The sequence below is a fragment of the Rousettus aegyptiacus genome, unplaced genomic scaffold (genome assembly GCF_014176215.1).
Source record: "Rousettus aegyptiacus isolate mRouAeg1 unplaced genomic scaffold, mRouAeg1.p scaffold_m13_p_8, whole genome shotgun sequence".
NCBI lineage: Eukaryota > Metazoa > Chordata > Mammalia > Chiroptera > Pteropodidae > Rousettus > Rousettus aegyptiacus.
In genome coordinates, this window is record NW_023416311.1 from 50,077,463 (window position 1) to 50,103,272 (window position 25,810).

Consider the following 25,810-nt stretch of genomic DNA (forward strand, 5'->3'; position numbering starts at 1 on the left):
TGAAAAAGTAAATTCAATACTTTAAAATCAGGTTTATTTTTTAATTTCTCTCAAATTTACATACACACACACATACACACACATGCCCAGCATGACAAGTACAATAAACTAAATAATCCTAAATTATTATTGTTATATAATTAGGTTTCTATAGTCAGCGGTCCTTAGAAGGTGTTATGAAAAAAACTTGACCTTTTATATCTAGCAGTTATAGAACATAAATTATATAAATAATACAAACTAAATTTAAGAATAATCAAATAGTTTATGGGGGAAAGTTTCTTTTTATAGAAGTATTTCCACTGACCAATTCGGAAGGAATGACAGAATTAGAATATTCATTATAAGCAACTTCTAATGAATCTAGGCAATAATATTGATCTATGGCCACTAAACCAACAGGTGGAAAGCTGACAGGAAACTTTGCAATGGATTAATCAATACCACAATTCTGAATTTAATAAGTAAGATTAACACCATAAAGATACAATCTGACATCATATGCTTCCTATTAGTACTACATAACATCACCTGTGAAATATTTTGTTCAAACTCTAACCGAAATCTGACCAACCCTTTAAATATTACCAGTATAAGAAATACAAAAGACAGAAAAACATGTTAAATGACACTCTAGATGCAATTAGAAAAAACTTAAAATGTAGAAAACTGTATAGGACAAATACCCTGTTTTCGTCACAAATAAATTAGAAGAAAAAAAAGAGAAGGAGGAAGTCTTAAGGTTCTTAAAAGAGATATATAAACAAGATTTACCATGTGGACTCCATATGGATGCTGATGTATAAAAAATACAACAATCAGAAAAATTTGACATTGGCTAGATGTTTGATAATATAATGTTGATAACGGTTATTGTGGTTATGCTTCAAAATAAGGTGCTTTCCTTTTTAAAATACATTCTTATATACTATAAAATGAAATGAGATTATTTCTAGTAGATGCCCCCAAATAATTTAGTATGTGTGTTGAGGAGGAATAAAGTAGGGGGATACAGATAAATTAAGTGACTATGAGTTGATAATCATTGACAGATATTAACAGTTTTCAATTAAAATATTTAAAATATAAAAAAATACAGTTTGTCCCCAAGAATCTTTTTTTTTTTTTTTTAAAGAATCTTTGATACCAACCTACCAACCAATTAATGCAACCACCAAGAAAATGAACAACAAACATATATTGATTCTCTATATATTTTGCTTCTGGGACATAAAAATAGATATGAAAAATTCTCCTCTTTCAGAAACTTTAGAATCTAATGAAGGAGTCAAAGCCTGCCATTAGGAAATAGTGAGGCGTTAAGCTTTGTGTTAGGGACTGGAAAAGTGACAGGAGATCAGAGAAGAGAGAGATAAGAGGGCTGACTGGGTCCCAGATAAAACCTGTCAAGGCACAGGGGAAGAGGACAATTTGGCTGGGCCTAACATTCAAAGGAACTTTACTCCTAATAAAATGACAGAGGAGAGACACAGACAGGACTAAGAAAAAAAATGAAACATCTTATAATTTCAACTTGCATTCAATCCTATTTGTAATGCACAGGATTTAATATTATTTACAAATACTGTAATTTTCTTGTGAAAGACACTGTATATTGCACTAAACCATTTATATAATGAAAGTATTAATTTGCTATATTTAATATTTAAAACATATCAGTCAAAGTTTCTTTGGAAAACAGAAAACACAAAAAAGGGGTCAACTGAGGAGAATGTAACCAAGGAACTGAGGACTACGCTGTGGGCTAGGTTAAGAGAAGCATGTATGGGATGTTGAAACATCCCAGGGACTTATAGAGTAGCAAGCTGTTACCACTCAAAGATGTATGAGGTAAGAGAATTAAGTTATCAAAACTAGAAACTGCTTTCAGTCATAGAAGAGGAGGAGCCATGGCAGAAGGAGATAAACTCAGTCCCGGTCCACCTGCTGCCCAGCAGAGGAGCAGCCAAGCAAATAAACGCCCTGACCTTATCCTCTGCCTTTCCAGTCTTCTTGCCAGTTCCCTCCACTGGCTACAGTTAACGAGAAAACACAGAGTATGGGAGCCTGTTGATGGCGTCCATTAAGGGCAGTCTCCTGGAGCCAGGAGTAGGCTGAAGAGAGTGGAAAGTACATCTGGAGAGGCCAATATTCGGAGAATGTCCAGCATTTAGAATACCTCTCTGCTTTTGTACTCCTGCTTTGGCATTTCTTAATATTTAAAAAAATGATAAAATTAAAGCCTCAAAAAAAGGAGGTGATCCATCCAGGCTTCTCTTAGCATCTTAGAGGCCCTGAACAGAGAAGCTGAGTCTCTATGTAGGAGGGGAAGAGTTCAGATAAACAGAGGTAAGAGGGAGACCTGCTGAACTGAAAACTTGGTTTGAACAAAATCCAGAGATGGGAGTAAGTGTGGTGAAAGCAGAGACAATGTGGTAACTAAACTAACAGGCACAGAGGTGACATTTTAGGAAGTTCTGAGAAAGGAAATTAGACAGATTTAATAAAGCCAGATAAAAAAAGGGAATTGGAAGATGAGGAGAATTTAGATTTGATCTGTTTACATGTGATGCTAGTCATGGCCAGGGAGTGAGGGGTGGGGTATGAAATCATGAGTGTAGCCCTTTAGAAGAACACTTTGATGGAACTGGGAGTAAACAATGTGGACACAATGGGAGGGAGGAAAACAATGGAGTCTGGAAACAAACCAGAAGGTGTCGCTACCCATTTGGGGTAAGCCTATTAACGGGAGAGTAACTGTGTAAATCTGCCCATTCATCTAGCCACATGTCCCATATGTCCCATATGTCTAACTATCCCACAAGTATATACTGAGTCTACTACTACCAGGCCATGGACTAGACAGGGAGGATATAATGGTGAGAAGGTGTGTGGCCCTCACATAGTCTGCAGTCTGAGGAGGAAAGAGAAGCATAACGAGTAATGACATGGATGAATATAAAACTGCAGCTGTAAACAGTACCCTGAAAAGAGGCACGACGTGTTATGGGAGCTATGACAGCTCTCTGAAAGGTGAGGTGGGGGTAGATAGGAGGGAGAGTCGGAGTGGGAGGTGGTCAGGAAAAGCTTCTCTGAAAACATGATGTTCGGGTTGAGATCTGAAAGCCAGAAAGGTATTACCCTGAACAGACAGGGAGGGAAGAGCAGGATACTGTGAGGGCAGTCTCTGGACGGGGAGTGTAAGAAGCACGGTGATGAAGGAAAGCCAGCGTGGCTGGGACAGAGAGGTAAAGGGACAAATTTGAAAGATATTTCAAAGGAAGAAATAAAAAGAATTGTAGACACCTAGAATTTAGACCATTAAGGAGGTAAACAGTTTAATGTGGTTCCAATCATTTTAATCAAGGAGATGAGACATTTAACTGCCTAATCAATCTGTATTTGCCAATATGTTTTGTGCCTTGAACAATAAATATCTAATTTCAACAAATATTCATTAGGCACTGTGCAAGTCATAGAGAACATAACCTTAACAGACAATTTTTATTACATCATATGGGTCATCAGGCAACTTGCTCTCATTACTATATACTCAAGAGCAGAAGAAACAGCTAGGCATAAATTAAAGGAAGGTCTATTAACCAAGAAATATTCATTCAGTACCTTCTATGTGCAAAACAGGTATAAAATACTATGTAAACAATATGTTGTCTGCAGCACAGGTATGAGCCGGATTCTTTTAAACATAGATTTTTTTTTTTTTTACTCAGTATGAGCATAAACAAACAAAAATATGCATAATGATAAATATATGCAGACATTGGTTTAAGAGACCCTTTAGTGTGAGAGATTTAAGGTATTAAAAAATGAATCATTATAAGTGACAACAGGTCTATAAGAGTGATACAAATTATTATGGCACTCAGATCAGATCATTTTGAGTGAATCAGGTATGTTCATAGGAAAAGGGACTCATTCTGTAACTTAATGAATGGAGTATGATTTCAGTAGATGAAGATGCAGAGCAAAGAAATTATAACAGGCAGAAAGAATAACATCAGGAGGTTCAAAGGCATCTAGGAATAACAAATAGGCTAAGTGTGGTAGAAAATGGTTGGCTAACAAGGCTATTTCATTCATTGCAATAGACGACAGTTCAGGTATATTCTAACGACTGACTGTATATTGGTGTCACAATGGTGACATAGGTTATTTGATAAGAGCCCAGGAGAGAAAATAGTCTGGCGGACTGTTACATAGAATGAGAACAGCTGAAAAAATCATTTATATCTTGTTTACATTTCAACGTCCAGGTAAAATTACTTCAAAAAATTTTACATATCCCTGAACTCTACTAATATTAAAATACATGTGAGGATATCTTTAGATTTCACTAGTGGGTCCAAATTATCTTGAAGAAAAACCTCATTCTCAGTCAATGATTTCCCAAACTGACTTCCACAATGAAGAGACAAGATCATTTTTTAATTAATGTTTCTTCATAACAGAATGATTCATAGGTTTGCAAATTTCTATTCTCTACAAAGTTCTTAATCACAATAAACACATTCTGGGAGGTTTATTAAAATAAATGCAAGGAAACTATCTTGGATTCATATATTTGTGAACTTATTTTGGACAACTGACATTTTTGGATTCTGGGAAATATGTACATGTTGAGAAAAGAAGGGAAATGAGGAAATAAATGATACAAAGACTTTCAATAAACTTGGAGTCTTTCAACAGATGCAGACCTGACCACGTTCAGAGTGCTAAATTCGGATTTTATTTGCTTCAGTGGTACTTTATATCTCTGGTTGTTTGTAGAAGGTTTTCAGGTCATCACAAACCAAAGTGAAAAGGAAATGTTGTGGGCAGTAACTATATTAAATACCTTATTTATTTCAACTGACTCCTGCCATAATTGATTGAAGGACTAAAGTCCCCTTACATCTAACAGCCATGGGTTTCTGGGCCCAAGTTTAACGGTGCTGATTAAATAAATGATAGGTAGAAGACAGTACAGTATATAACCTCTGACAGAGTCCAAGAATTCATGTTGAGTAAGATAAATTTTTTTTACTCTCGACTCTGAGCTATTTAGGGCGGGAACTTAATTTCCTCACCCCTGAGCACAATTTTCTCCATTTTGTATTATAGAGTGGTTATGACAGCAGAAAAACAACACGGAGACTGTTTTTTAACTTCTAAACTTGTTTGACCTCTCTACGGTCACCTCTTTCATACTTGCATTTACCCAGGCTGCCAATCTATCTTCTTTCTTATATTTACTGTGTCTGTCTTCAAAGTCTGAGGCAAATAGTTGAAACCATAACAGTAAAACATCTGTGACTACTCCCTTAGTATTTTTGAAAAATAAATTAAGAAGATAAAATTAATATTTTAACATGTCCAAAATGGGGAAGTCAAAGATTATAACAACATCAATTGTAGAAATAGTGAGGTAGAGAATTTGCATTTTTATAGCAAAATGATCATTCAGTTGGAAGCAAATGATTTAACCATAGTTCAGTACAGCTTAACACATGAAATGATTTTTTTTTTATTTCCATAAATGGTGAAGACTGAAATATTTTAGTGGTATTTTCCTGCTCATATTTAATTCGATGTCAGTTTTTGTTAAGAGTTTGTTGTTTTATTTTGAATTCTATTTCCAAATTAAAACATTTAAAAATAATCAAGTAAAGCTTTTTCACTTCTATATAAAATTATTAAATAAGAGTATTAAAACGCTAACTGTGTGCACATCTGAGATCTATGGAAGGAAATACTCCGGTCTCTCAGAATCATCATTTGCCCTTTGCAAATCGATGTTGCCATGGCAAATGTTTTCACTTCTCACTGGATTAGCTGAGGGCGGGAGGGTGATACAATGCACAAGCAGCAATGGACTTGCTGTTTTTATAAACCCTCCTCTTTAAAAATGCTCTCAGGTTTGCAGGGTGGGGTGACTTTTGAATGCTAAGACAGAAGTATTCCTTTAACGTGTATGTCAAATTTGTCCCTTTAAACATGATTAAGTAGAATACATTATCTGTGAAAAGCGATCTGTGCCTTGAAAGTGTGTTCGGTACTTTTGCTTAAAGAATGTAACATGCATGTGGAATGGTTCCGAATGCTCCTCTTTGATAGGGTTATATTAATTCAGACTACATAAATTTGAAAATAAGTGAAACAAAGAGGATTTTTTCTGGTGGCTAATAAATGCAAAGAGAATCACACTTCTTGCTAATGCAGAAAGATATGCATGATCATCTTCCATAAATATCTGCAGATCAACTCTGATAGAGAATGACCCCCTGCAAATCTGGCTCTATTTGTTTAAGCGTATCCCAAATTTCCTAAATTCTTTAATTAATCAGGCTCTCTTAATAGCATTGTTACAAAGCAGAAGGAATTGGAATTAAAAATTTATCAATTAGAGGCATTGTGTGGAAAACCCCTCTAGAGATTTCTAGAACATTAGGGGTTTATATCAGAAAGGTAGAAGATGCTTTGTTTTGAAATTCTTTTTTGTTAGTGATATTATTTATTTCTTTATTAATTTTAACAATTACAAAATAACAGATCTTTTTAATGATAAAACAACTTAGATATATACCAAAAAGCTGTTGTCATCCTCCTCCATTGCTATCTCTTCAAGGGACCCATGTTTACAGTTTAATGTGCTTCCTTCCAACTTCCTCCTTGCCCGTACAAAGATATATAACCAAACAGATGCACAAATATAGGGGTTTTGTTATTATTTATTTTTATTAAGATAGGATCACACTTCACACATGACTGTGCAGTTTGCTTCTGTCACTTAATACACAATGACAGTACTTCTAGGGCAAGACAAGTACACCTAGCTCAATCTTTCACTTATTACATAGTATTCTACAGAATAATCTCCCACAATTTTAAGAATAGGAACGTTTCTACTTTAAAAGATATTTGCAGATCTTTCCTAAAAAGCTTGTGTCATCCTTAAAAGTCTGTATATTATAGCTCTTTTAAAGATCTTTTTTTTTTCCCCCAAATTAATGGGTGAAAAAATATGGTATCTCTTTTCTCCTTTAATTTTTATTTTTATGATTATTAACAGGGTTAAATTTTTTTCATTCTGTTAATTTAGCATTAATATTCATTTGTTTTTCTTCTGGGCTGCTTGTCTTCTCAGTAGCCTGTGGGACCTCTTTTTATACATGGTATATTACCCCTTTTTCTGTCATATGTGTCCTTGGTTAAGTAATTCTCATCTTTAAAAGTTTGTAAATGCACGCGTGTGTGTGTGCATGTGTGTGTGTGCATACATATAAAACATTTTTACCTTTCCAGTCTCTTCTATAGTTAGTGGTCTGGTCAGTTCTTAGTTGATTTGGATAGCTAAGTATTTTCTAGAAAATCACCCATTTTCTCAGAATTATAAAATTGACAGACATAGAGTTGCACATAGTGTCTAAATTATTCTTTACACTTTCTTATACTTAATAATGTGTATTTTTTGCACTTTTTTACCCTTACGTAGGCTTGCCATGAGTTTATCTGTTTTTATGGATGTTTCAAAGAAGTCATTTCTAATTTTGTTCATACTTTCTATTTTAACCTATTTCATTAATATCCGCTTTTATCTTTATTACTTTTCATGGACTTGATTGTGCTTTTTCTCCTTCATTAAGTTGAATGTTCATATAAATTTACTTTCCAGTTTTCATATAAAAGAATTTAAGAATATCAATTTTTCTCTGAGTATTCCTTTGGTTGGGTCTCATGAGTTTTATTAGTAAGTATTTTCCTTGTCATTACTATCTAGATAATTTATAATTTCAATTTTTATTTTTCTACTTGTTTCAGAAGTTGTGTAGAAAAATGGTCCTTAATTTCTAAGTCGTTAAGTTTTCCATGACATCTTTTCATGGTCTATTTCTAGTTTTATTGGATTACTATCAGAGGATGAGAGCTATAAAATTCTATCATAGCCAAAGGAAGTTTCTTAATGTCTAGCTATGTGATTTTTGATAAAAATTCAAAATGCATAAAAAAGAATGTTCTCTTTCTAAATTGTAAAATTTTATATCCACATAGATATTAAATTATATTTACTATATATAAATATATATTAAATTATCCCGTTGATTGACATATTCAAATACATTGTACACCTCTCTTATGGAGTCTACTGGATATGCCAAATATCTATCTATAATTGTATTTTAACCAACTTCACTTTGAATTTTTGTTTTCACATGTTTGGCAGATTTTTTTTGGTGCCTAAAGCTATATAACTGTTCTCTTAGTAAATTGTACATACCAGATTCTTTTACTATTACTAATTCTTTTAATGACAAGATCATAAGGTTGAGATTCTGATTACCTCATCTGTTTGTAGCACTATTTCTAGAATGGTGCCTTTATGGAGTCGAAGTGTCCATTTCCAAATCTCTTCCTACCCATTGAACTACATTCTTTAAATCCTCCTACTTCCACAAAGTGTTTCTTAATAAAGCAAGAGAGAAATGCAGATTCTTATCTGCTTCTATAATGTGCTCTAGGAAATCATGGTGTGGTCCTGACTAAAGTAGTTATTGCAGTCACCCTCTTCATGCTCAACATGATCCTCTGTAATTCTTTATCTCAACAATTCTAAGGTATTTATCACATATTTCCCTGCACTGGTTACATGATAACATGACTTAACTCATGTACTTTGGGGCAAAAATAATAATAATTAATATTGACTGAGGAGCACTGGGCTTTGCCCTTATTAATTCACTGAACTACAATTCTATCAAATAAAAACTATCATTATCCCCATTTTACAGATGATTACTGAAGCTTGCTAAGATTTTAAGTAACTTAAGATTTTGTAGCCAGCAGGTGGCAGAACTAGAGTTCTGAATTGTTTTGTCTCTATAACAACTGATAACAGAAACAAGGGATGAGAGACAGAGTGGGAAAAAACTGCAGAAAAAAAAGGACTTGGAGGTCGCTGTAAAGCTTTCGGTTTTAAATGTAAGGGGAATGGGAACCTCGTAAAGGGTATTTGTAGAAGGCTGACATGATCTGACTTCTGTTTTAACAGGATCCCTGTGGTTGCCTTATGGAGCACAGACTCTAGTTATTCAAGGGTACAAGGGAGACCAGTAAGAAAAGCTACTGTAATAGTCCATAACAAAGAGGACTGTGCTTGGGCCTGCGTGGGAAAGGTGGATGTGGTGAGAAAAGACTGGATTCTGGATATATTTGGAAGGTAGGAACAACAGGATTTGCAGGCATATTGTTTATGGAGTGTGAGAAAGAGAATCCAAGGAAGGCTCCAGTGTATTTGGCTTGGAGAAACTGTAACACAGGAATTGCCATTTGCTAGTATGGAGAAGTCTGAAATACAATATTCCAAATAAGAGAACTCTTGTTTGTGACCACTTAGGAAAACCAAATAGGTAACTAAGGAACAAAAAGATCAAAGTGCTATTAACCTTTCATTGGTATTTTTACTCTCTACGTTCTATAAGTCAGAAGACACAGTTCATGAGATGCCAAAGGTCAGATCCATTTATTAGCTTAAATGGTATATGCAATGGCTTCGATCAGGAATCAGGAAACTACAGCCTGTGAGTGGCTGCCTGTTTTAGTAAATGAAGTTTTTTATTGGAACACAGCCAAGCCATTCATTTACATACTGTCTATGGCAGCTTTCTGACTACAGCAGTTACAACTGGGTCTGTATAGCTCACACCCAAAAAAATTTTACTATCTGAGATTTTAAGAAATAATTTGCTAATATCTGGCTTAAGATTTAGACAAAAAAAATTCAAAATTGCGTTAAACTAGGCTGACTGTAAGGTATCTTTTAATAACCAGGTGATCAAGACTATCTCACTAGAATTCAGATTAGTAGCGATTCTTTCTGAATGGACATGAAAATATGTTTTCAAAAAAGTTATTCAAGGATTTAAGATGGAGCCAGTAATCTTTATTTTGGTTGTTTAACAAAAAGGAAGCTTTTATTTTACGATATATGTGAAATTTTAAAAAAGTATGTGTGAATGTACCCCTCACATTTAAAATAAAAAACATAAATATGCACACATAAAAATATACATAGTAACATTCTCTAGGAAACACATAGGCTATTAACAGGTTGGCAGCAAAGCCAATGAAATAAGCATGGGTTTCAGATTCAGATAAATCTGTATTTACACCCTTGTTTTCCTATTTGCTAACTATTTGGCTATAGACAGGTTATTTAATTTCCTTGAATTTCAATTTCTCATATAAAAATGGGAATAATAGTACCTTGAACAGTTTTTATGAGAATTTCTAAGACTGCCTGTAAAGTGCCTAATATGGTAACATGACATAATGAACACTCAATAAATGTTTTCTTCATTAAAAATGTATTAGAAAAACAAACAAACAAAAAAGAACCCTAAATCTTATTGAGAAAATTGGTGATCATAAGGGAATCTCTTACACTGTAGTTACTTTTTCTAATATTCTCTTAAGTATCATGTTAATTCAAAATATCAAAAATTAATTGGAAAAAAGTCTCCTGTTTCTCATTTTTAACAAAAAAAAGGTCAATGCATATTTGCAGAAAAGTGACACATTTAGATTATTCTCATAGAGGAAAACATTGTTAAATAGGTTTTATTAAAAATAAAGAAGAAACATCATAATTGAAACTTAAATAATTAGCAATAAACTACATGCAACTTTAATTTGCCATTTGTAAGATCTATTTGACATTTTTATATTTAATTTGTAGAACTGAGGTTTGCTGAAGAAGCGAGGGGTGAATTATACAAATAAATACAAATTAAGAATTTGACTTATAGCATCTTGAACGATACCAAAGTTGAGCTTTCAAATTAGAAAGAGGGAAAAACAATTTAATGTGAGGCAGCTAAGTAAACAAAACAAGGGCCTGCTGATCATTCTTTCTAATAATCACTGAATTTTCTCTGCTCTCTACTTCTCCATTGGTAAAATAGATAATATTACTTCCTCAGTTTGGGGAAGGGCTGAGGTATAGCATTTTTATCGCTCTTGCTGCTCTTTTCCAAACCCTGAAATGTTATACACATCGCCTTTCTAAATAACTTGCAAATGCAAATCCAGAATTAGGACATTTTCTGATTTCCTTTCTTAAATAACAAAATCACCATGCCTCTTTAACTTTATGTGAGGGTGGAAAAAAATAAAAACAAAAAACAACTAAGACTGGAAGAAAACGAAATACTAAGAGCCATGAGTCATGTACATTTTAAAACAATGACTTAAATGCAATCAATCATTCTTCACCCATGGTCTATATTTCTATGCAACAGAAATGCACTGGTGCAGGACTGGCTACTGGAGCCACTACTTCTGTCTTTCACATTCATGGCCTGACAATTCCTAATACTTTCCAGTAGCTTCTTTCACTCAAATGAACTTGTGTCAAAAAGAAAACCCATTTGCCATGTTTGTCCTAGTGTACAGATTGAATTAGATGAGAGTAAGGGTATATTGGCAGACCCGTGAGACAACTAGAGAACAACAGAACATGGTTGGGGAATCCACAGCGGTTCCAGGTATATAAACTCTGGAGTCTGGGGGGGTATTCTCCGAACACTTCCCAGCAATCTCCCAGATGCTTTGAGAAAAGCCTGGATCCATTTTCTCCAGGGAGCATAACAGATAACCTACCACAGGTGCCCAGTAGGCTGCTGGTGCCTACAGATTAATTTTCTCCCATTGTACAATGAGGCTTAACCTAAAGGCCAGCCCAGTCTGTAAGATGGAATGGAGAAATGCAAGTGTGGGGTGTCTCCCTTCCTCTTATTCTTGTACTCAAAAGATCACTCAGAGTTTTTCTTAAAAAAATGCAAATAATATTGCAAACTAATTACTACTAGAGAAAAGGACAAGTAAATCACAACCCTCAAAGAACTAAAAATTATTCCATAAAACATTGTTCTGGGGTCCTTGCTAATTTTGTCCTGAATTTTAAGCACTGACTGGGGATATTTTTTTAATATATAATGATCGACTTACAATATATAGATTTAACATATTATATTATCCTCAAAATCAGCCAAAAGCCAAAATTCTGTTTAAGTAAGTTACTTCTCATGAAAAAGTCAAATTTAATCAACATTCTGAACTTCAGGAAAATAAGGCACCATAGCAATTCTGAACTTAATTTGTATATCACCTCTTTGATAAACATATCCTAATCAAACGTTGTTTATAAGTGATGTGATTACTACAGCTTGATATTTTAAAATTTATTTCTTAAATGGATGTAGTAAGAAAATCCTATAAATGCTCGATTCTTATTACATGGCTATTATATACATTGTTGAGGCAAGGGGAACCTCTTCCTTTTCTGGTAGAAAAATGAAAACTATTCATTTTTTTAAGAATAAAGCAAAAATAAAGTGTAGGAAGCTTCTGAAAAAAAATCTGTATGAGTATTTTGTTCATTCTAGTTTTATTTCAATGACTACATTCTTTCACATTATTTTAAAATAAGTGATAACAAGACTAATTTCGGGTTTTTCAACTTGCAGCTCTGGGGCATCTAATGCAATTTTTAAACTCAGAATTGTTATATTTTGTGGCATTCCCAGAGATAGATATTTGTGCTAAAGAACACAGAGGAAGGCTATTTTTATTTCAAAACATTATCTGTGACTTCAAAAAACAAAGAATGAGACAAGAATTTGCAAGAGGTTCAAAAAGAAAAAAATATATTTTTCCATAGTTCTCAAGCTGCTCTGAAAATAAGGGAGAAAAATGACTATACTAATGACAGTCTAACACATCCTAATGTCAAAAAAAAAAAAAAAACTCAAAGAAAATATTTAATTTTGTAAAATTATATTTTTTATCAATTAGTTTGCATCTGTAAGTCTGCAGAGCGTCTAAACAAGTAACAAATAATACGCTATATAAAGCTAGGATTTGAAAGGACTTATGTTAGAAAAGAGTGATCCTTTTTCTATAAGGTCAATGTACAAAGTCCTCAGCAACAAGAAGAAATCCAGGCAGATTTCAAACAGATATGAAAAAAATTAAGGCTTCCTACTGACAAAATCGCTTCTGCCAACTTTTTTTTGCAAGCAGTATACAATATATATAAAAACCTTGATCATAAGGGACATTTAATGGAAACAACTACCTAAGGATAAGCACACGGAAAGATTTACTTCCTCACTTTCTCCAGGTTTCTTTTGCCCAGGTTCGTACTTTCTACTTTTCCTTCATTTAGTTACTTTTTCTCTCCTTCAAAATTATTACGATATCTTACTTTCTCCATGAGGTCATTACTGAAAGTGTTATTTCTTCCACATCTTAAGACTCATTCACATTTTTCTCAACACACATAATAAAAATAGCAATACGAGTTCACATTTTCTGAGAACATACCACATTCAGGGCGACTGAACGCGCCACTGATATTACCTCGCTTAGTCCTCAGAATGATCCTGAATAGATACTATTATTCCGTCTACAGATGAAGGAGTAGGACTTCCTGGTTAAGAAACATACCTGAATTGACACTGCAAGAGTTGGTATAAGAATTCTATTAGTTTGGCCCCAAAGTCTACATTCTAGTCCACTAGATTTGGCTTAAATTCAGACAATAAGCTTTATGTAAAATCACTGTAATTATGCCTCATTTATTTTATTTTACAATTAATCCCTGGTGGGCTAGTTAACACATCAAACTGATAATAGCACCTTACTATGATCATGAACTGGCAGTTTATCAAATTGTTTTTTGTTTGTTGAAATGAGAATTGGTGACAGCAAAAGCCCCCAGGGTTTCTGGTGAGAAAGGGAATCAAATGAAGAAGAAAAAGTGCCAAATAAAAAAAAAAAAAAAAAAAAAAGAGTCTGGTGATACCATCATTTCGAGGCTCTGCTGGAGATGAAGCCAGTGTCATCGGACAACAGATTCTACTCTAGGCTACTTAAAAGTTGTTATTTCTCTCCCTAATCTTCCCAAAGCCTGAAAAAAAAAAAACATTGATCGATGAGAAATTTACAATAGAGGACAGAAATTATTTTTTTAAATTTCAAGTCAGAGAAGAGAAACAGTGAGCTAACTTTGATCATAATACTGACCGCACAAAATAATAAGCTATGTTGTCCAGATTCTTTGGAGCTGGTTTAATGGAGGCAATCTTTAAAGGCTGCTTTGAAGTCTATGATGGTATGGAATGAACTGCAACTCAGAGGCTTGGTATGACTGCATATTCTTCGATAAGACACTAATCTAGACCTGTATTCCACAAGCAAAATTAGTTGTACTATCTACAATATAGCTCAGGTTCTCTCTAAGGAAAGAACTTACATCAGATTCATTGACGTATTTTTCATTACTGCCAAAAGTTAAGGCGTACTTTATAAAAAAATCTATTGCATGAATATATCTCTTTAACTAACATGACCTGCTTTAATTACCAAATTAACTTCTGGCTCCCCAGTTCCTTCTTTCTTTCAACTTCGTTGCTCTTTTTGGTCTTCTGCCATTAATAATAATAATAATAATAATAATAAAAGAAAAAAATGCTTTTAACTCCTTAATGTCTTTCCTAGTTTCCTTACTCCTTTTTTCTTATATAATTTTTTAAAATGTTCTGTTATTCATGTTATAGTTATTGATTTCTTTTTCCTTTTATTTTTATTCTTGATCATTCTATTCTCTTGTATTTCTTTTTTTTTTTTTCCTTTTGGTCTACTCTTCTTTTTGCCTTTAATCTTTCATTTCTTTCCTCTAATATATTTTCGTTTTTCTTTGCCTTATTTCTTTTCTTTCTAAGGATCTGTATTAAATTTAGTTTCATCTGCATTTTAAGAATACTTTCTTCAACAAAAATACACTCACAATTACAGCTGTATGTCCTCCTCACCAAGAACACCAAGTTCAAGAGGAAAGAGGTATAGGATTTCTTTATCCACCTCTGAGCAAACTCAATAGGTAGTATAACTACCACTTCTCATGAAGGTTTACAAGGTATATAATCTGTATGTCAGCCAGATCAAGTCAGTAAGTACTCGTATCACCCAGTCAATAGTGATAGAGGAAAGTGAAAGAAACATTCAACAACCAGTTCTGAACTAATCAGGTAGAACAAATGAATCACTTATCTAGTTAGGTGGTTTCAAGTCAGAGAAAACCTAATTCAACCTGGTTGAAACAGGAAAGACTAACATACTTAAAAACTCTCTAAGTAGTAATGCCACCAAGAACCTATATTCTTTCAGTATCTCTGCATTGCCTTCTGTGGTATTAGTTTTATTCTAGGTGTGGTTCCCATTATGACCTCAGCAGACCACAGGACTACATGCCTTTGGTGCACATGCAACAGAAAGGTGCATTCGCAGCAAAAGTCCTGAGATTTTATTGGTCTAGGTCATATACCTTCTTCTGAACTAGTCACTGTGGAAGGAGAGCTAGGATGCAATGATCTGCTAATCTTAGTCCATCTGTTTCATCTGGGCCCTGGATAGACAGCTCCTGGAAACCCCATGGAGTCAAAAGGAAGAGTGATGGGGAATTATATGCTGGAAGGGAACCAACAAGTATCTACGGCATGAGACAAATTCAGATAATGCAAAATAACAAGTCGGGAATTAATATATGTTTTTCCCATGGAGTTATTTTGATAATTATAAAATTATAAAAATGAATAAACACATTTTATTTTATGAAAATGGAGCTCCTCTACATTCTTTTATAATCAGTTCCCCTAGGAATTCTTTCTGAGAATACTGACCTCAACACAATTACTTATTATTATTGTTAAATATTTTAAATGATATTACTGCAAAATAATGAGAAGAAAAAAACATAATAATGGACCACAACAAGTAACTATATGAGGAAATAATGATATTTTTGAGAAAAAAGTGCTGAAAGATCACTTAGTGGATTTTTTAAAAGATGGAATATAAGGTCGGTTTAAGCAAACATAGGGAGAAAATCACTTATAAAAGTGAAAAGTGTCAAGAAGAAGCACATTTCACAAATGAGGAGCTGTCGTCATCCTTCCCTCCTATTCCTAATCTCATACATCTCTTTTGGCTAAAATATTAAATAAAGAGCTTATAGAATTGAAGGACTTTAACAACTGAACTTACGAAAGAGCCATTTGCCTGGTCATTTGAGGATGGTCAGGGGTTGGGGGAGGGAAGTGAGGATAATTTTTACAATAGTAAAAGTAGTTCATAACAGAGAGTGAGATCATATACAGATATTCAAATAAATGACTGTGAATCTATAAGTCACCCAAAAAGGACCATGTGCATTTTCTAGAGCTTCTGGATGTCAGTTTCAAAAGAATTCTCCCCAGTAAGTAGAATATTTTTATTTTCTCAGTACTTAAAAAAGAAAAGAAAAGAAAGATAGAATGGTATCCGCAACAATGAGTCATCAGCCACTGCAGCTCTCAGCAGCCCTTAGAAAGGAGAGGACTATCTTTTAATGACACATAAATCCCTGCACTGCCTGGTTGCAAAGCATAATTAATTTTGGCCTTTCATTATGCTTAATGAAACACCTTGCGCACACGACAGCAGTGGGTTTGAGCTTCTCATGTGTACCTAAAATAAGGAAGGCCCTAGTAACAACCTAGTTCTACTCAAAATGTTCTATAAGTCACATTTGTATGAGTTCTGCCATCATTTTTCAAAATATCTCTTATAACAAGCAAATTGTGCTAAAGGAAACTCATAATCAACCACCTGTATGAACAGTTCTCTCAACTTCTAAAAATATGAAATATTTGTTTTTCAAATTCTTGGCAGTAAACGGGCTTTCATTACTCATCTTGTGGCTGTGATAGAAGGATATTTAAACAAAGTAATTTCTTAGATGTAGCTGCTCAAATCATTTCCCTTTATTAGAAAAACTTTTCACATATTTTAATACATACTTACATGTTACAGTACAGAGGTATTCCATTGAGAATTTCAAAACATAAAATTTCAAGGTTCCATTTCAAAATACAAACAACAATACGAGTAAAGTTTTTAAAAAGAAATTTAACTAAAAGATTTACCTTTAAAGATTTGCTCCCCTTTATAAGATTCAATTATTCTAGCCCTGAGAAGTCTTGAAAGTAAATGCCTATTTTTAAAGAAGGCACTACTGCTGTAAATGCAGTTTTTTGCTTTAATTATAGACTGTACACAGAACAAGTGCATAATAAAATACTGAATTCCTCTCACCTGTTTAGGTGTAATCCCAGGCATGCGAATGTCCAATGTAAAATCAGATGAATCAATAGGAATTACTGGTCGAGTGGTACCAAGACATTCATTGGAAAATGATCTCGTGGTTTCTTTAAACCTTAAAAAAGAAGTCAATTTCAATATCCTTGAAAATAATGAAATCTTAACTGGAGAAGGAAAATAAAAGGGAACTATATAACTATAAGATTAAAGATTATTGATTTAGACCCCATGAAAATATGTAATAACTTATGTAATGTTCTAAAGCATTCCTGAAACTGCATTTTATAATCCATGAGCAATGCCCGACTTGTAAACAAAATATAATCAAAGCAATCAAGCAGGTTATATTTAAAATGCGATTCGATAAGCTGTCAAAATATTTATCAGTTTCTAATTAATGAAAATACAATATTAATAAATTAGAAATTATCATAAGTCTGTCAATTTTCTAATGAAAGAAATATGAACTGTGACCCAGTAAAATTTTTGTAACTATTTTATGCATATCCAGGATTACCATCAGAAACAAAAACCAAAAATAATAATGCTAGGAGGCAGAACTGGATGGGGGTGGAGGGACTGCAATGTGAATTACAAATGTACAAGTGCATAAATATTTAATATGGTAATTATGAGGAGTGTGTATACAGCTCAGTGTTTTCTCATGGTTACAATCCATGACCTGCTTCTCCTCATCACTTACCTACCTATACGGATATTTTATTCTTCGAGGTATTATAAACAAGAAGGCATTCAAGTCTAAACGACTACATTGCAGTTTCTGAAATATCTCCCCAAGAGGGAGCAATCTGTATTGGAAATCACAACTTCTAATTGGAGTTTTGAAAGCCAGTGCAGCTTCGCTACAATACAGTGGGCTTTTTCTGTAAGGGGGACTTTACAAGAAGTTACTGTGCTACAATTCCAAGTCGTTTCAGCAAAGTCAATCAACCTATATATTTCTCCGACACTCTGGTTCACAAAAGTGATCACAATTTTCAACAGCATGCACAGAAAGCACCCAAACAACATTCAGCCTATTTCAAAAAGAAAAAGAAAAAGAAACACCCACCTCTTAAAGACAGAAAGTGGGCTCCTGAAACCCAGACAGCTGCTTTGAAAAACAAGGAGAACCAGCAGGCTGCGAACGCCAGCCATGTCCACGCGGCTCCGGCCCCCGCCGGAAGAGGACCGGGCAGCGGGCGCGGGGCTGGGGCCGGCGGCCGCTACTTCATGGCCGGCGCGGCGGGCGTCCTGCGGCGGCCACACGCCGCCTGCAGCGAGAGCTGCGAGCTGGCCGAGGCGGGGTGTCTGGATAAGAAACCCGCGGGCAGGCTGCACTTTTGTCCGGGTCCGCAAGCGGAAGCTCTCCTCCTTCCAGAGCTGCTTTTTGCCCTGGTGCTGGGGCTAGACGTGCGGGTTCCTTATCGCTGGGGAATGACAGTGACTGTGAGGGATATCACACAAACCCGCGTCAGTCATCATTCAGAACCTGCAAAAATAGAAGCAGATAATGGATGACTAACACATTACAGCATTTGTCCTCAGCAAATCCCAGTTGAGGTTCTTTAATACATTCGTAGTTTCACAAGCTTGAGCCCAAGCCTGGGGAAAATGCTGGTCTGTTGATCTCCCTCCCTCAGGACCAGCCCCCAAATTTCACAAACCCCCACAATCCCTGTTCTGCCTTTTGCTCTTGCCTCCTCCCTCACACTCTCCTTTTCTTTTCCTACTTCTTCCCTCCTTTCCCCTCTTATCCGCCCCACTCTCCCGATTTCTTCTTACTTCTATCACTCCTTTCTATCTTCAAAATCCACTTAATACCTCCACTGAATGTAAACAAACTCATTCACACAAATGACAGGCTAAGGACAGGAGAAGAAAAAAAAAAACGAAGAGAGGCAGAGAAAGACAAAGCACTTGGACACAAGAGTAATCAGATAGAAAAAGATTTTGAGAACAAAGGAGTGTTTATGTATATGCACCATAGAGCTACAGATCTAAGGAGAAAGATACCCCCTGCCAAGAATGATCATCACAGAAGCAATTACTGAAGTTCTCAGGAATATTTTAAAACAAACCAAAAATATACAGTTAACACGATATATGAAATGTAAATGCTTGTTTAAAAATTCTGCACCCAATATACAAAATAATAATTACTTATAAGGCAAGCCTCTCAAAACATTCTTTCTTGAATATAGTATGGAAATTTACAGTGCAGTGTATTTAGAAACAGCAGGGAGAATCTCAGATGACCCCCAAATGAATTTACACACAAAGGGTATGATCAAGAACTTAGCATGAATATGAATAAGAGGCCACGCAGAACTAGGGCTACCTCAACATTTTATGAAGAGGAATCAACTGGGCTAAATTATAAAATATGCGTGTTTTGACTTTACTGTTGTTCCAAACATATTTCAGACTATGTCAAGTTCGTAAATTTTAGTCAGAAAGCATTATTTAAAAATATATCATTCACAGTATAAAAATATCTCTAAAAAAAGGTTTCTTAAAGTTTGATTTTAATCACTAATTATAAACTTGGTTTGGGAAACCTCAAATCCAATGGCCAAATGAATAACAATAAAAGGTAAAAATCAGTAAGATATTATTATGGAAGTGTTCCACAATAATACCTTAGCCTCTAAATCATCCTCTGGAAATCACAAGATAATGAAGCTAAACTGAAAACAAACAAACTCTGAAATTAAAACAAAAAAGCACAAACTAGAATTAAAAGTGAAGATTTTATGGTCAAAGTTTTCCAGAAGACAACCAAACTTAAATAAAACATGACAGAATATCCAATCAATGCAAGGATGCTTGGGGTTCACCAGCACCCAAAGACCACAGCTAATTTACATAAGCAATGCCATTTATAAAAGACTGATGATATTTGTTTGAACTTTTTCTTTGGCTTGCTGTTTGAGCTTTCAGTAACAAAAACCCTTCAGCTTTGTTCTAGTCCCTGGGTAAAGGAAAGAACTCCTAACGGGGAATAGAAACAATTGGTCTGAAAGCTATGCTATTGCCTTTGCTAGCAACAAAGTATAATCCTAATGACAATACTTAACATTCCCTGAAGTTCTCTTTCTTTTATTTTTTTAAATATATGTAGAGATTATATTTTACTGTTTCATGAAGAACAAGATTCAAGGACAGTCTTTCTTCTAAGTGGCAGGGAGATTTGCTATTATACAAACACTTGAAAACAAATTTAATATTAAAATTCACAGGAACACATCCTTAAATACTAGCCTTTGGAAAAAAAAATTCCACTTATCTCTTTGATTAATTTTATTATCTATGACGTCCCTAAACCACACACTGAAAGGAAAGGGAACTAAAGTTGTAGGTGGAAACAAAGTTGGTATTTGCAGCCATGAACAGAACAAAAGATTTTATAGGAATGAAAGCTAATTATGTTTCTTGGTTCTTGATGCCTTGTAAACTAGAGACAGAATATAAATCATGAGATGAAAAAAATCATGTCTAACCATTTCATTTGTTATTTTACAATTCCTGATAATTTTTGAATATATAATATTCAAAAAAATTTAGTAGTCTACTGATTTAGGATTTAAAAATTTAAATGTTTTCTTGAGAGAATTCATTTTCTCATTCAAAACACATACTTAAATTCATGTTCTGTACAATATATTGTAATACATTTTAGGGCTTTAACAAAAAAATAAAACTATATTTTATAAAATGAATAAAAGAGAATATAGCCTATTAAGGGAGATGAGCACTTGACATAATATAAGGTATGTTTACAATGTAGTAGTCTTATAAGAGTACTATAAAAAGGACTCAGGGATTTTGAAGAAAGAAAGATTACTTCAACCTTCAAGAAGAGGATAAGAAAGGTAAGAAGGACAGAAAGACAAAGCAGTCTTCAACGAGAGAAGTGGCTACTGAGGGGAGCCTGGAGGGTGGCTGGGTTTCCACTGTGGGAGATGGACGCAGGCATTCCAGGTGCAGGGGCACAGGAGGCCAGGTGGGGAGCAGAGGGTGTGCCTGAAAATGTAAATAATGTAATATAGGTTCTGCCTCCTAGACTCTAGCTGCAGATCAGATTTATTGTTTTATTTATAATACAAAGCAAATATTCTGTTTAGACATCCATCAATTCTTAGTAAGAATAATTTATAGTTTACACCTGCATGGATATTAATTCTAGGAGCAGTTCTATTACATAGCAAAATACAGCCTAGTACAGAGTACCAAAAAATGAATCTGGCTTTTACAAAACGAACAGTCCATTTCAATTTTTATTTGGAAAAAGAAAAAAGAGAATCGAAATTTGTAATTGGTCAAACAATCAAATATATTGATCATTCATTTGTTGATTCATTTATTCAACAAGAGAATCAGTATAGTATAGTGGCTAAGAACTTGTAAACTGAAGAAAAACCACCTGGACTCCTGGAGTTACTAGCCTTGTAAAACTGGGTAAGTATCTAGCCATTCTTTGTTTCAGTTTCCTCATCTGCAAAATGAAAATAATCCTACTACCTATGTCATAGGGTTGTTACAAGGAATAAATGAATTCACATCCTTAGAACAGTGCCAGACACATAATAAATGTTTGCTATTACTGTTGTTGCAACAAGTATTTATTATGTGCCTCAGACTACCTTAATGCTGGAGATGATGATAATTAAGACATAAAATTCGCACCCTTAAAGAGATTACTTTCTAGTGGGGGAAAAATAAATAAAAATAACTACCGAATTGTAAATTTCATTTTATTTTAAGATTGTATGTGTTTCCTACAATGACATGATTAAACTGATTACATGATGCATATCGATTCATACAGCAATTCGACTCTAGGGATTTATTCTTGGGCAAAAATTGAACAAGAGTACAATATGTTTATAAGGATATTTACTAACATTTTTTATAAAAGAAAGAACTGAATTTTTATAATAGTAAAGAACTACAATCGATTTAAATGTCTATCAATAAAAATTGGTAAAAAAGTTTTTTTTGATACCAAAGCTTGAATACTATAAATCCCTTTAAAAGAGACTAGATGTGTCTATTTTTATAGGCGAGGTAATATTCTATGATATATTTTTCTTTTTGCATACTTTAAAAATATTTAAGCAATCTCAAACTACCAGAAATGTGGCAAGTACAGTATAAAGAATTTTTTTTCTTTAATCGCCTGAGAGTAAATTGCTGGCCTGATGCCTCATCACGCCTGAATATGTAGTATGTATTTCCTAAAGTACATTTGACTACATAACCACAATACAGCCATCAGATTAAAAATATTCACACTGACACATTATCATCATCTAATCCTTTATCTCCAAACTTTGCCAACAGTCCCAATAATATCCCTCATAGCAAAAGAATCCAGTTCAGAATCAAGCATTGCATGGAAAGTTGTCATGTCTCTAGTCTCCTTCACTCCAGTTTCTGTCTATGTTTAACTTTTTTGACCTTGATGCTATAGAAGACTGTAAGCCAGTTATTTTTCAGAATGCCTCTCAATTAGTATTTGTTTTCTGTTTCACCAGGACTAGATTCAGGATATACATTTTTGTCAGGAACATCACAGAAGTGATGCTGTGGTCTCACTGCATCTGTATTAGTGTCTATTAATTCATGTCAAATTACCCCAAAACTAAGTAGTTGAAAACAATAAACATTATATTGCCTAGTTCGTGTGCCTTACAAAAAGCAGCAGCTTAGCTGTGTGATTCCCTCATGAGGCTGCAGTCAAGATGTTGGCAAGCGCTGCAGTCATCTAAGGCTTGACTGGGGCTGGAGGATTTCTTCCAAGGTAACTCATTCACATGGCTGGCAAGTTGGTGCTGGCTATTGGCAAAAACAACATCTCCTCACTAGATGGCCTTCTCTCTAAGGCTGCTTGAGTGTCCTTACAGTAGGGCAGCTGGCTCCCTCAAGAATGTCATTTAGGATCTAACATCAGAAGTCATACAACATAATTTCTGTAACATCCTTTTTGTTACATATGTCAACCCCACTCAACATGGACAAAGAATGACTACGTAAGGGCATGAAAACTAGGAGGCGAGGGTCTTCTTGGAATCTGGCTACCACAGTATCTTATTATGTGGCATGTGATTTTGATTTGTCTCATTACTGATGATGTCAACTTTGATCATTTGATTAAGGTAGGGTCTTCCACTGTAAAGGTACCATTTGTTCTTTTGTAATTAAAATTTTTTTGATGGAGAGGTTATTTTTGACTTTCTAAATACTCCATTTCTCATCAAACTTTCATTTTATTCATTTATTTATTATATCCTAATGGACTCATGGTTTCCTATATTATTCAATGGATTTTAATCTGTTACTATTTATTTACGGTTTTAATTTGATGCTCAAATCATCTCAGTTATGGCTCCTTTTAGCTAGCTTCTGTGTCCTTTTGAAACATCCCATCATCCTTTGAGCACTTCTTTGCTTTTTGCTCCCTGTTTCATCTGGGCTCAAAATCCTGCACCAAGCTTTTCTCTTTTGTTCTTCATCACACTTGGCCTTTGCTGACACCCGACAATGGGCTTTTCACACACATGGATGGCCCTCCTCGCCCTATTTGGTCTGTGACACCCCATTCCAGGCCACCAATCCCATCACATTGATGCCCTCCTTACCCCAGGTGGGTTCCATACCTCAGGTCAGGTTGCCCTTCTTGAACCCCTACCTTGCTCTGCCCCACCTTAGGACTGAATTGTTCAGAGAGAAAAAAGAAAGAACTAATTTTAAAAAATCAAATTATAAAACAGTAAATGCATGTATTTAAACTTTTGAAGTAATATAACTTAAGTGTATTTGCAATGGTTTTCTACAGATAATTGTAAAAATGGGGGGACTTTCATTTTCCATTTATACACTTTTATAGTCTTTTAACTTTTGCAAGCTTATATTACTTTTGTAACCAGAAGAAAAAATACATATATAATACATATATATTTTAAAATATTTTATTGATGTGTGATCCTACAGATTTCAATTTATGTGTTCATGTCTATCTGAGTTAGGTGATGTTTTGAAAAATGAAAACCTTTTTTTGCTTGGCTAGAACTTTACAAACTAAATTTTATGGTGGTTGTATATCCGTAATGCAGGGTTTCTCAAGCTCAGCACTAGCAACATTTTGGACTGAAAAATTCTTTGCCGTAGAGAACTGTCCTCTGAATTACAGGCTGTTGAGCAGCATCTCTGGACCCTGCCCTCTAGTTTCCAGTTGCGCTCCACTCAGCTGTGACAACCAAAAATGTCTCCAGACTGCCAAATGTCTTCTGGGAGGTAAAATCACCCTGGATGAGTGCCACTGTTGTAATATTGTTCATGAAGATGAAGTTTAATTTGTAAGTCAAATGTGATGTAATTCCCTTCAAATACATATAATGAGACATAAATGACCTAAAATAGTGCTTGCAAATATAGAACTTCTAAAGAATGAAGAAAAAACAATCAGTACAACAAGAAACACATATTGACTATAAGCCTGGTATTGACTTTACACATATTATCTTACCGAATTCTTAGAACTTTGAAGTACAGGTTATTTATTTCCATTTTACAGGAGAGGGATCCAGGGCTTAGTAAAATTAAGAAACTTTCTCTAGTTACACTGCCACTGCAATAGAGCAACAATTCAAATCCTGGCTTGCAGACTCCAGAACCTATTCTTTTATCTCATATTCTTCAACACATTCTTCAAAACAGACTTACCACATTGACAGGGGACGTTTACTTCAAGTACAACAAAAGGCAAATGCTCTGATAACCACCTACTATGTGCCAGGCACTGTGCTAATTAGCACTATCCACAGCTTAGCTCATCTGAGTCCTTGCAGCAACTGTGACATTTATGCTATTACCGTTCCCATTTTGCTGAAGTGGCAATTGGACACAGAGAGACTTGGTAACTTGCCCTGGGTACAAAGCCAGGACATAAACACAGGCAATTTGAAGCCACAGGTGAAACCCTTAACTAGTCAGCCGTAAATGTACCCTAGTCTCTCCTTTTTGGTTCACATATTAGAAAGCATTAACATTTCCTCTACAACTGTACCAACATTACTCATTTAGATAACTCAGAAAGAACAAATCGAAGATCTAGAACTAGGGTTTAAATCTGATCCCAAAGTAGGTTCATTTGGCTTGCAAAAAATTTTCCCAGCTCCTCCTCCGAATTTGAATTCTGAGTAAACATTACAAAATGAAAAGATTTCACAGAACACCCAGATTTCCAATTCTTTTGAAGATTGTAAAATCTAGCATCACTGAACCCACATTTCCATATGGCAACCATTAGCTGAGCCAGGTGTCCTCCCTTTTCGGACAAGGCCAGCAACCTTCAGATCACCATAGTCCCCACCACTCTCAGCGTGCTCCCAGATCCTGAACCCAGAAAGTTATTTGAACTGTCACTCAGCACCGAGGTGCAGTTGTTGTCAGTCTGTTCATCTGTATTTTGTTTTTATATACCCAGCCATCTTTTCTTGTTAATATTACTAGCTGTATCTTAAAATCATTTCTGTTGTGATCCCAGAGATACACCTTTCTTTATATAGGATGGTAAACTTCAACCCTAGGTATAGCACAGCGTTTGTCA

The 25,810-nt window shown here is 34.7% G+C and overlaps 2 protein-coding genes across 24 annotated transcripts in view; both read right to left on the reverse strand.

Annotated features, from left to right (window-relative positions):
* Positions 1–18,672, reverse strand: part of PAM (peptidylglycine alpha-amidating monooxygenase) — a 141,513-nt gene extending 122,841 nt beyond the window's left edge. For 11 of the 23 annotated variants that reach the window (XM_036225946.1, XM_036225944.1, XM_036225943.1 and 8 more), the window contains exons 1-2: positions 18,269–18,670; positions 17,191–17,311 (exon numbers count right to left, since the gene is read on the reverse strand). In XM_036225946.1, the coding sequence (XP_036081839.1) occupies positions 17,191–17,311; positions 18,269–18,354 (207 nt within the window). In that variant the 5' untranslated portion in view covers positions 18,355–18,670. Of the gene's footprint in view, positions 1–17,190; positions 17,312–18,268 lie in introns of all 23 variants that reach the window. The other 12 variants (XM_036225937.1, XM_036225934.1, XM_036225933.1 and 9 more) reach the window with 4 other exon arrangements.
* Positions 18,566–25,810, reverse strand: part of LOC118606901 — a 153,422-nt gene continuing 146,177 nt past the window's right edge. Inside the window, exon 3 of the mRNA XM_036226284.1 lies at positions 18,566–18,688. Coding sequence (XP_036082177.1) covers positions 18,682–18,688 — 7 coding nt within the window. The 3' untranslated portion in view covers positions 18,566–18,681. The remainder of the gene's footprint in view (positions 18,689–25,810) is intronic.